This window comes from Anabrus simplex, chromosome 12, assembly GCF_040414725.1.
Source record: "Anabrus simplex isolate iqAnaSimp1 chromosome 12, ASM4041472v1, whole genome shotgun sequence".
NCBI lineage: Eukaryota > Metazoa > Arthropoda > Insecta > Orthoptera > Tettigoniidae > Anabrus > Anabrus simplex.
The window spans coordinates 6,989,469-7,002,582 of NC_090276.1; the positions used below are offsets into that span (position 1 = coordinate 6,989,469).

Here is a 13,114-nt window from a genome sequence, read left to right on the forward strand (position 1 = left end):
ACGAACCTTTTGTGCGAAAAACGCAACTATAAATGCAGGAAGTAAGCTGGTCTAACAAAATGATTTGTTTTTTGTAGTGAGTTTTTATATTTCTGTATCTTCTGTGACCTGACTTCCAGACGAAAACTACCGATGTTTTAAAAATCGGTTGTTGAAATGAGATCACTTCGATTTTGAAATTGTTAATGCTCCGTCAGTGAAGATTGAGGGAGATTTTCATCGCTTGTCAGAAAAATGTCACTAACTGGAGACAGTTTGACTTGTGTGGAGAACTATTAGTAGTACACAGTTTATTCACTTCCTTTGGAATGATGACTTGTACTGCACATGCGCGTCATCTGATTTGTCGCTCGACTGGTCCTTGAGGAGACGTGTTCTACGCCACCTGTAGTGAACCAGTCACTGACAAGTTGTGATTTTAATGTGCAGCTGACCAACAGGAAGTGATTAAAGCTAGTTTGATGGTGTCCAAAATAACTACCTTCAGTAGACCTTACATGAACAAACAGTGTTGTGCGGAAACCCAATTTTATGAGACTTAATTTTAATAATTATTATATACGATATAATTAGTCTCCCATGAACATACAAACCCTGTGGATACTCTCAACAGACATAGCTTCACTTGTTTATGTGAAAAGAGTAATTTCGAGGAACTTACACATGCGCTCATTTTTTTCTTTTCAGCGACTATACATAAATGTTTTTTTTAAGCTCAAAATATGTCGAAAATACGTAATATGAAAATTGAACACGGAGTTTCTATTATTCAACAATAGTTTATGTAGTTTTTCACACAACCTACACATTTCAGTAAGTGACAATTATTATTGGTGTGATTCAAAGTTAATCTAGTTATGACATGCAATGTACCGCAGTATAGTCCTCCATGTTTTCTGGGGGAAAGTTTCGTTGACGATCGGAAAGTATGTTCTTCTACACCGTAAACGATCTCTTGACATCGGATGAGATATTATCTGCTTACTTCAGCATATGGATGTGACGCACAAGCACCTGGAGGGTTCCGTACAACCCAGATTCCTTGGAAAGATTGCTTCGAATTTGTTCACGTGTTTATCTTCAATTTCACAGACAGCATTGAGTTTTTCTTTTCTCCCCCCCCCCCCCGCACCCCTCCGTCAGAGATGACAATTGATTCCATGTGTGAAATCCGATGATTGTTTTTGCTTTCAGGAATCGGTTGCTGTCAGTGTACATACGGTGTTTGAATTACTCTGTAAGACGCACTGCATATCCCTCACCGATGTTATACGGGGATTGGGGCATAATACATCAACTGCTTTTTTGTCCCTCACACTTGCACGGTGCTACTAGTCGCACCTCGGCAAAAATAGTGACACAACTCAAAATGAACGTTTCTGAGAAAACAAAGTTTAAGACACCATAACACATCAAGGATGATATTTTATCAGACCAACATGTACAGTATATTACATCATATTTTCACTGAGTTTCAGTGAAATGAATCACAAGTAACAAGTGCCAATATTGTTCACTGACGATGTTTACTATGCTGACGTACAACGGCATTTGTGATTCTTCGCATGTTATGCATATGACAGCTTTCTAGATCGAAAGAGTGATTATTTTTGCGTGGTGCATGTAATAACTAAAACTGACATTGAAAAAAGTTTTGCCATTTTTTTCGGTGGGTGGGTGGGTGGGGGAGGTTCGATATGTCCTTGAAAGCATGACACTCATCGTGTGCGGACTTTTGTTTGGCACTTCATGAAAATCATTACGATAGTTTATGAAGAAATCAAATTTCTCTGTTACCGGTTTGTACTCGTGTTCTGATGGTTTCTTTAAATGTGAGCGAATGTAAAGGCGGTCGTATTTATGGACGAGTAGATGACGGCTTTAGAAAGGGAAGAGGGTGTGTCCGATAATCGTTTCAAGCCACACCCTTACCAGGATACGCTTAGTTTGTATTATTGTTTGACGTCCTGTTGTTTCACGGTGATGAGGGAGACGCATGAAGCTAGCTCGCCGTTTAGTTGGCTACTTTTGAACTGTCTAACGTGAATTTGTTTCATCTCTTTTGTTCCAAACCGTAGAACGCTCAGCTATTCATACGAAATTATGTTCGTTCTGACTTTGAAGTCTGACCATCATTTACGATCCCACTGTAAAAAAATAAATTGTGTCCATGAACTCAGGCCTTTGTTTTATAGTTTTTCTTTTAGATGTATCATCATTTGTCAAACGGAGAGGGACGCAGAGTGTAGTGCCGCGAAAAAGAAAATGGCGTTTACGGTATTAACGTTTTCTGTATCAGTTATCCTGTTATTCCGAATGTTAAAATCTCATCTAGCTTTATTATGTGGGAGATCTTTCTTCCCAAGTTGCAGCTAAATCACTTATTGCAAAATGTATCAAATAGCTTTTGTATTATAATTCATTATCGTTGCCGTAACAAGAAAATGCGTGTGGTTAACTTATCTTCCGACTTGCTTAGTCGTGATCTAGAATAGACTTGATTTGAAATCTTCAGTGAATCGATATCGACGACGACTATAGTGATCACGTATCCACCACTGCAGCACTCCATGATGAACTTACAGATGTTTTATTAGAAAGTCTCTTAAGTTTCATTTGTGTGTGCAGTGCATTCAGTTCTGACACAAAATAATTATTGCATCGGATAGAAACGGAATAATAAAAATTTCGCTTATGACATTGACTGTTGTGCCATGCAACGGAACGTGTTGCCTGATGTCTTGGGGAAGTGGTGATGGCGATTGTTTTTAAGAGGAAGTACAACTGGGCAGCCATCTGAAGAGGTGCGATATTTCGAAGAAGGCAAGGGGCACGAAGGGCGTGAAAGACTCCCTAGACCTCGAAAACCTAATATCGTCGGGGTTGGAAAAAAACAAAAGTTGACCAAGGGAGGTCGGATAGGAAAGATGAAAATGAGGAGCCTGGCACAAGTGGAAGCAGTGCTAGACTCAGCTAGGGGAACCGTGGTGCCAGCCCACGCTTGAAAGTTCAGAGCCTCTGGTTTCCCTTTGTCACATTTTTACGAGAGAACAGGGGACACTCGCGTATTGTGTTAGAAAATGTACATCGTGTACGCCTATAATTTCTCACATAAAGTGATCGGCTGAGTCTGAGTACAGGTGCGACCGAGGATTTCTTGGCTTGTTAATATGCGTTGGTTTATCTGCACTTTACTAATAAGAGTGCACCTCTATGGTTTTAGAACGAGTTTAAATGGTAATATTCGCTACTAATTGCCCTGAACGCCACTTGCTACTTTCCTAACATTAGAACTAGACAGTGTGTATTGGACAAAGAGTTAGACAATACACATTGTATTACGAGAGGCCATACAGTGGGACCGGGTATACAAAGTTTGGCGCTGGTTCTTCCGTACCAGAGTTCGCATATTTTTTGTGTCCGAAAGTGTACATGTAAAAGTATTACTAACAAGCACACAGTGTCACTCCTGTACGCAGGGAAGTCAGTTCCCAGTATATTGCTACTTGCATTAACAGTATATAATGTTTCGCATTTTCGTAAGGAATGTTATTCAAGTTGGCAGCTACCTTTTCTTTTTCTCCTGTTAATGCGGAGAAAGTGCCTAAAATTTCTGGTTAGACATTTCCATTTGTGTCTGTCCCAGACGTCGTTGTCTCTTAACGGCCTCTCCCTCTCTTCTTCTCTTGGTATTAGGAGCTGCCTGGCCGAGGCGGTAAAGACCTGCCCGGTTCACCCGGAAGGACGTGGGTTCGATTCCCCGTCAGCAAGTCGTAAAATTTAAGAAAAGAGATTGCCACTTCCGGAGGTGCACATGGCCCTGAGGTTCACTCAGCCTACACCAAAAATGAGTACCAGGTTAATTCCTGGGGGCAAAGGCGGCCGGGCGTACAGCTAACCACTCTACCCTAGCAAGTGCCGAGATTCGGATAGTGGAAGCCTTTGCCTCCACGGGCCTTCATGGCCTGTACGGAGATGACTTCTCGGTATTCTTCTTACTTTTCCTCCTTCCACCTCCAGGCTAAGCAATCGCCATGGTCGTCATTCCTGCGGATTGTGTAACCGTACCAAAGCAGTAGTCTCTCTTGGACTTTTTTTCTGTTATTTCAGTCGCTTTAACACAGCCTCGTATGGAGTTGTTGATTCGGTCCATCCTCGAAACACCACACATCTATCGGCAACTTAATCATTTCCGCGACCTTCGACCTCTGGCATTGCGACTTCACTTGCGCAGGTATCTGTTCCATATGTTATTGCAGGATGTTGGCAACAATGATATGTTTTGTTTTTATCTGGCATATTTGCGCTTTTTGGGGCCCAGTCTTGCACGAATGTTGTTATAGTCTAATCCATACATATCACGTGTGGTTGTGTGCTTACAGGTACCTGATCGAACACGGGGCGAACGTCGCAGCGGTAAACAACGATGCTGAGCTTCCCGTGGACCTGGCCGAGACTGATGAGATGGAGGACATGCTCCGGCAGGTACTCAACTCGCACGGTGAGAACTATTGTTATTTCTTCATGACAACGGTGACGGGCTCACTTTCTATATCTCATTCAATTCTCCAAGTACTTTCGTGACATCGAACAACAGTGTGGAACATTCGTCCACGTCATTTGACTACCTAGCGCGCCCACCTCTGTTTTTTAACCCGCAAGGGGTCGCGTCGAGAGAGTGACGTGATGGGTCGCGCGCCGTCGATTTGACTGGGGAGTATAGAATACTAGTTTTTGTAGCAAAACGCATTGTATTGTATTAGAAAAGTGTATCCATGAAACAAAATATTAGCTTTTATAGCAAAACAAGCTGTATTATTAAAGAAAAAATATACACGGGAAACAAAATACACAGCAGAACATGTTTTATAGACTGTTATTAAAGAAAAGCATATGTATGAAACAAAATACCAGTTTTCTTGTAAAACACATTGTATTATTAAGTAAAAATATACCCATGAACAAAATAGACAGCAAAACACGTTATATTATTAAAGAAAAGTATATCTATGAAACAAGATACCAGTTTTTAATGCAAGAAACATTGTGTTATTAAAGTAAAATACATCCGTGAAACTAAATATCAGTTTTTGTGGCAAAACACATTATTATTAAAGAGAAATATAGCCATGAAACTTACAAAGATCGCAGTCGGTGAACGTCGGGAGTTGCACACAGTGTAAAGGACCAGGTAATAAGGCAACGCTAGGAGTCGCACACAATAGAAATGACCAGGCTTACAGAGAAAAAAGCTTTTCACTGACTGACTGGTGATGAAAGTGGGGAACAGCGAACATAAGCATGTGTAGTAGACGAGTCCATTGAAAGGTACAGGAAGGGATGAAGATTTATGCCGTGAGACTATTTCAAAAGAAAAAAATGCGTGCGCCCAGTCTAAAAGACCGTGAAGCGACCCCTCGCGGGTCACGTATTGTAGGCCTACCAGACACCAGTGACTGGTATGCCAGTTAGGCAGTAGCTGGATGTGCGACTGGAATGACAGCATTCCCGTAGCCTTTTACATGGTGCCAGTGACAGCAAACACAATCGATGGTGACGAGCTGGTTTTCAGATGAACCTTGTCAAAATGTCCAGCGAGTGAAGAGATTTGATTAAAAAATCATTACGATCTTTTGCTTTGGAGTTGTGATGATTTATTGGAATTATCAGTTGAGGAGTAAGTGAGAATATAGTCGTGGCACCTAGAACAACCATGCTAGTTTCTCATTCAGGTTTTATGTGATTATTTCACCTAAATATTTACATTTTTCTACAATTTTTCTTTCTTGGTTTCCCAGCTTAATTTTATTTGCAAGCGGAACTTGAGTTAGCATAATTTCTGTTTTTTGTAAATGAAATTTTCAAACCAATATTCTGAGCTATTTCCTGTAAAGATTTGTTGTTTTATTTCCTAAATATCATTGGCCAGAAGAGTTAGATCATCAGCAAATCCTAGACAGTTCAAATGTATGTTATCCAGTTTTGTATTTTTCAAGTTGTTGTTATACTATTTCTTCATAACGTACTCTAATGCAGAGTTAAAAAAGAAAAGGTGACGGACTGTCACCCTGTCTTAAACCAGTCAGAAAGTTCTCCTCTGAACTTAATTTTAGAAATTGTTTTAGTTAGATTAGGTTCAATCAATTTGATTAGCTTTGGGTGAAATTCAAAATGTCTTAAAATTTTAAATTATTGTTAGTATTTAAAGGAGTTGGCTTTTTTTTGATTTTGTTTTGATTTATGATTATTTTATCAGGGCAGTCCTTTAAAGTTTGTTATAAATTTTCGATCTTTGGGAGGAAGATTTGTAAACCTATTTTTCCTGCTTGCTCTGTTAAGTTTTTAATTTGGATTTTGGCATTCTCTGGTGTTACATTTGGTATCTTTCCGATATCCCAATTTAATGCCTTTCGTGTCTGATTTTCTCCACTCTCTAATCACCTTCTGTAGAGCACAGTTAAAAAGTAAAGGTGACAACCCATCTCCCTGCCTGGCTCCTGTTTTTATTGGAAAATGTTTCGAGAATTCTCCACAGAATCTAACTTTAGATGAGGTGTTTGTTAATGTCTTGTATAATGTTTGTAGTTTTTGAATCTAAGTTGAATTCTTTCAAAACATTGATTAGGGATTTTCTATCAATGGAATCATATGCTTTCTTGAAGTCTATAAAAGTAACTGTTTTCTCTTTGTTTCTTAGTTGTTGCATTTCCGGAATAGTTTTTAGATTCCAAATCTGTTCAATGCATGATCTGTTTTTCCAAAATCCACCTTGATATTCCCCTATTTGTGGGTCTAATTTGGGTTCTGCATGATTGATTAGTGCTGTTGATATAATTTTGTGTCACCGGTACAAGTGATATGTCTCTGTAATTATTTGATCAGTTTTAGGTCCTTTCTTATGCAGAGGGGGTATGATGGCTGTTCTACAGTCTTCCGGAATTTCTTCGTTCACGCAGATTTTATCTGTTATGTCTTTAAGGACCATCTAGGACTTCCTGCAACTCTGCACATAATTTCTTTAATTTCTTCTAAATGTGTGGCTGTAGATTCCTGTTTTGGGGTATAATTTATACTAAAGGTAAATTTGGATTCTGTGTTGTGACAATTTTGTAAATCTTCAAAAAATTCTGCCATTATATTGCATTTTTCCTGCTTAGAGTTAGCTGCTTGGTTTGTTTTCAGATTTAAAAGTTGTAAAGTTGGTGATATAAATTTGGTCCTTTGTTTCTTGAACAATTGGTAGAAGTTTCTCATCTTATTCTTTTTTAACGTCTTCATTGAGTTAATGCAGTTCTTTACGACGAACATCTCTCTCTCTTTAAGTTTAAGTTGCTTCTCTTCTTTTTCTACTATATTGTCTCTGTTTTCCTGTCTCTTATTTGCATTCCGTTGTTCCCATGCCTTCTGTCTTTCTTGTAGAACCTTATTGCATTGATCATTCCACCATGTCTGTTTTTTCCGTTTAGTTGGAAGTGCCAGTTTGATTGTTGCTTTGATGATGCCGTTTTTCAGATCGTCCCAGGTTTGAAAGCCTTGGTTTTGAAATTCTGCTTTTAATTTATCACTCTCCAATTTATTAGTGTCATATTTTGATATCTTAATTTGTCTGTAATACTTTCGTACTTCAGGCTTAATTTTACTTTTAGCTACAGGGATGTTGTGGTCAGATTCAATATTTGTGGATTTTTAAACTCTGACATTCATTATTTCTTTTGATGACTTTCTACTTATTGCTCTGTGATATAGTGGTTTTTCACCAGATAATGGATTTGGTGACACCCATGTTATTAACTTCTTGGGTTTTCTTTCAAAAGATGTGAATTTTTGTACTGTGTTGTGATTAGCACGTAGATCTATCAGCCCTTCCCCATTGCTATTAGTATGCACGTATACCCACAATATTTCGTTGGTTTTTTTCTCTAAACCAATTTGTACATTGAAATCGCCGAATAAAATAATAGTGTAGTATGCTGGGCTGAGTGGCTCAGACGGTTGAGGCGCTGGCCTTCTGACCCGAACTTGGCAGGTTCAATCCTGGCTCAGTCCGGTGTTACTTGAAGGTGCTCAAATACGTCAGCCCCGAGTCTGTAGATTTACTGGCACGTAATAAAAGAACTCCTGCGGGACTATATTTCGGCACCTCGGCGTCTCCGAAAACCGTGAAAGTAGTTAGTGGGATGTAAAGCAAAATAACATTATTATTTATTATAAAATAATTGTATATTTTGATGGTATTTTACTCCAATAGTCATGTTTTTTTTCTTCTGGTATTCACCTGATGTCTGGTTTCCTTGGTTGGATCATGAACATTTTAAAATGGTGTATGCTTTATTTGTTGATTTGAATGTTAAGGAGGATATCCTTTTGTCAACTGGATCGAAACTCTCTATTGAGTCAATTATTTTACTGGACATAATAAATCCACTGGCAAAAATAGATGCATCTTTCAATATCCTACTGGTTAATTTGCTCTGATCCTGTATCAATTTGATATTAATGTTGCTATTTAATTGAAATGTTTGATTTTAATTTTTGCATGTGTGATCCTCAGGGTGTCTACTCACCAAAAACTGTATTCTGTGAGCACTTGACACCATACCATTGGGTATGATGGGGGACTTACCCCTGGGATAATGTGTATATAGAGCCTTCTTATCCATATTGATTATAGGTATTATAAAGAAGTTTTTGAAGACTTTCATCTGGAGCGTGGCATTGTATGGAAGTGAAACATGGATGATGACCAGCTCAGAAAGAAAGAGAATAGAAACTTTTGAAATGTGGTGTTACAGAAGATGCTGAAGGTGTGATGGATAGATCGAATCACGAATGAAGAGATACTGATTCGAATTGGTGAGAGGAGATCGATTTGTTTAAATTTGACGGGAAGAAGAGATAGAATGATACGGCACATTTTAAGACACCCAGGACTTGTGCAGTTGGTTTTTGAAGGAAGTGTAGGTGGTAAGAACGGTAGGGGCAGACCAAGGTATGAATATGACAAGCAGATTAGAGCAGATGCAGGATGTAGCAGTTACGTAGAAATCAAAATATAAGCGCAGGTAGGGTGGCATGGAGAGCTGCATCAAACCAGTGTACGGACTGATGGCTCAAACAGAAACAACAGAAAGAAAGCGTCTCGTGTAATGCCGTCTGGGGATGGTGATGTAGGTGTTAGGCCCTTAAAACAACGTTCCTTTCGGCGTTCAGTCTGTAACCCTTTGTAAATTAACTAAATGCCTTCACGATTCTCTATTTCCAAGTCGTTCAGTTTCACACGTCTTACTGTATATTTAAAATAATTAAAAACTCAGTCGCCTTGGTCTCCCTTTACTTCTCATATCCTTCCATAATGAGGTTTACCGGGCGAGTTGGCCGTGCGTGTAGAGGCGCGCGGCTGTGAGCTTGCATCCGGGAGATAGTAGGTTCGAATCCCACTATCGGCAGCCCTGAAAATGGTTTTCCGTGGTTTCCCATTTTCACACCAGGCAAATGCTGGGACTGTCCCTTAATTAAGGCCACGGCCGCTTCCTTCCAACTCCTAGGCCTTTCCTATCCCATCGTCGCCATAAGACCTATCTGTGTCGGTGCGACGTAAAGCCCCTAGCAAAAAAAAAAATAATGAGGTTTTTCAACTTCACGTCGCACAGACAGGTCTTTTGGCGACGACGGGGTAGGAAAGGCCTAGGAGTGGGAAGGAAGTGTCAGTGGCCTTAATTAAGGTACAGCCCCAGTATTTGCATGGTGTGAAAATGGGAAACCACGGAAAACCATCTTCAGGGCTGCCGACAGTGGGGTTCGAACTCACTATCTCTCGGATGCAAGCTCACAGCAACACGGCCAACTCGTCCGGTATGAGTATTTTTAGTGATTACACTCTTCCTTCTTCGCGGAGGATAATTTGCATAGTTTTGCCTCGTTTGTGAAAGAAACTATTTTCTCTCGCCCATGACGTTAATTTTAGGAGGGCCGACTGAATTTTTTTCAGAACTTGTTTTTGGAAAGCGTACGTATACCGTTTTCCTATCTCGTTCTTCCTTGAGCTCGTTCTCTAGATCAATTACTGCTAAGTAGGGCTTGCAATAGCTCCTTACAAGGCGCTGTTCGCTTGTGTTATCTGTCTAAACCGAGAAACATTGTCACTGACAGTAACATAGTTGTCTCAGTCATTTTCGTCAGGGTGGTGTAGTGTCCTATCATGTTGCTTAGCAATACCCTGCTGAGACAGTCAAACGTATTCACTTCTGGAAATGTAACAGCTTGTTCTATGTCGTTCATTGCGTGCAGAGTAAATATTTATTGTTATTAATTTTTTGATTCTGGGAAGTTTTAATGTTAAAAGCTTTTCTTCGCAGACAAAAACGTAAAATTAAGTAATTTCCTCAATTGTGCTGAAAGTTGAAGGGCCAAAGGGCCCGGAAAGGTTTCACATTGCGAGCATTGGATAGCTCTATCAAACTAAAAAGAAATTCGAAAATCACTTGCGGCCGAAATGCAGTTCCGGATAAACTGCCTAAATCCGGTGTCTCTTTAGTTTTCTTTTTTATTTAAACCTTCGCCAAATTAACTTATTTACATAATTATTTCTGTAATATGTTCTTTGGATCAGTTACCCTCAGGCGTTTTAATTTTTTTTTTTTAATTTTTGAAGAATGTCCACACCGAATGTAGTCATAAGGTTGAAGTGGAACTCTGCATTGACTCACATTTGCGCTCGTAGTGGTGCGGAAGTGAAACAAACGATGATTTAGAAAAGGATTCTAATATTTAGGAATAAATAAAGAAGATATTCTCATATTTTGTTCTCTTGTATTCATCTAAAATTCGTAGCTCATATCCCTAGGATGTTTTCAACATTGAGTTGCTTGCCTGAAGGGCTAGAACTGCGGATTTAAAAAAAATAAAAAGCTAAAATGTGATTTTTTTAATGACTGTTCTCGTCCGCCTGCCCCAAAAATATAATCGCCACAGTGGCCTTTTTTGCCTCAGTAAGTAACACCATTGTTGTATCAAGGAAATTCATGCTGTCCTTCGTAACTGAACTACGATCACTGCTTCAGTAGTTAATCGTTATCTAAATAGTATGGGAAGATGTCTAAATATAGAAATCTCACTCGTTAATGCGATTGTCTCGGGAAGAAGGCGCGTGTCTGTCTGCGCTCAGTATTGACAGTTTGAACAAGATATGCTTTGTTCTAGTGCAAGTGTTGTGCAGCGTGAATCACACAAACACAGTAGTAAAGCCCTATTTCTAGCCGTTACCTCACTACTCATAGAAATTGTGGAGCTAAAATTATACCACCCCACTCACAAAGGGCAGTAGAACCGTGTCACAAACACTCGATGCTTGATAGCGCGGGAGGTAAACACAGTGTGCACAGCAGCTGTGCTCAGTTCAAAACTTAGGGCTTAACATTTGGAAATAAAATTGATGGTATTCAGCAAGCAGAAAATCACCTAGACCCATGTATGCAGACAGTGTGCTCATAAAAAGAGGTGAATTTGACACAAGACAGTCTAGAATATGACCAACTTCCAACGAATGACTTTTGCTAACAGTTCTTTTATTATATAGTTTTATGCCCGGTTGCTGAAAGCTCCATCAAATCAGTCCTTAATGGCAGATCAGCTGATTGCCAATTAACTTCAATTCCAGAGTGCGTTGCAGAAAACCTGAGAGGTATACCTAATCACTGATTTACTGATTGATGATCCGAGAATGAAATAAATCTGGCAACAATGCAATTATTGACCACTGCCCTGTTTATTTGCTAAGGATGATATCTATTTTATCCTCTTTGGTGTCTAGTGGCAGTGAAACAGGAACAGCTGATCCTTATCGTGTTTGAGAAAGGTGAAAAGAAAAAAAAAAGAGCGGATTTTGAGGCTTTCGTTTGATTTAATTAATTTTTGACAATATGAGTGATATCCCCACTAAGAAAGCGAGAGGGCCAAATTTTTCATTGAATGATAGAGCCCTCTTAATATAGTTGAGGGATACTTACATATAATTAAAAAAACCGGGTGCTGTGTGGGGAAAATGACAACATTGTAAACAGCCATGCTGCGGATAGGTTGAAGTTTTGTCACAGTCTGGGTTTACTTGGATATTAATATACCAGAGATAAGTATTTATTTCAAGATTTGATTGATATAAATTAACAAGTACCGGGCGAGCTGGCCGTGCGCGTAGAGGCGCGCGGCTGTGAGCTTGCATCCGGGAGATAGTAGGTTCGAATCCCACTATCGGCAGCCCTGAAAATGGTTTTCCGTGGTTTCCCATTTTCACACCAGGCAAATGCTGGGGCTGTACCTTAATTAAGGCCACGGCCGCTTCCTTCCAACTCCTAGGCCTTTCCTATCCCATCGTCGCCATAAGACCTTTCTTTGTCGGTGCGACGTAAAGCCCATAGCAAAAAAAAAAAAAGAATTAACAAGTTCCATGTTGAAGATTGAGGTTATATGTGAGAATAATGACTACGGAAAACAAAATAGTACGTTACTCAAATCGCACTTTCTACACGAACTTGAATTTATCATTGAAACGTTTAATCAGATGTATTTATTGAAAGAAAAGCATCCTTGAGTTTAAAGACTGCAAGCATTGATTGAAGAATTAGCGTGAATTTGCTAGTCCAATGTGATGTGAGATTGATCGTCGATCAGACACTGATCGCTGTTTCTGCAACTCGCATAGGGTGATTGCCAATCAAGCCGATACTGATTGCCAGTCAAACTCTGATTGGCTTTTCTGCAACCGGGCATTAGTATGAAAGATACAACTCATTACACAGTCTTATTGCACAACTTAATTTCCTTGCTAGTTCTTTTAACTTAATTCCACTAGTCTCTTTATCATAAATTCACTATCAATAATTAAACTGTGGTAAGTACGGAAGATATTTTAAATTAACATTGCAGTTTTACACCACATCGCTGCCCCTTCAAACCAATGAAAATAGTTCAATTTTGAATTTTCACGACCGCTTGTAATGGCAATCGACTTTCAATTATTATGTCGTATTCGTACGTATAGTACATGTTGGCATTAAATTAAATTAAATGGCGTATGGCTTTTTAGTGCCGGGAGTGTCTGAGCACATGTTCGGCTCGC

General features: G+C 39.4%; 1 protein-coding gene across 2 annotated transcripts in view; it reads left to right on the plus strand.

The window, feature by feature from the left end:
- Mbs (Myosin binding subunit) overlaps nucleotides 1-13,114 on the plus strand; it is a 532,528-nt gene that overhangs the window by 171,105 nt on the left and 348,309 nt on the right. For both annotated transcript variants that reach the window (XM_067156305.2, XM_067156306.2), the window contains exon 3: nucleotides 4,383-4,501. In XM_067156305.2, the coding sequence (XP_067012406.2) occupies nucleotides 4,383-4,501 (119 nt within the window). The remainder of the gene's footprint in view (nucleotides 1-4,382; nucleotides 4,502-13,114) is intronic.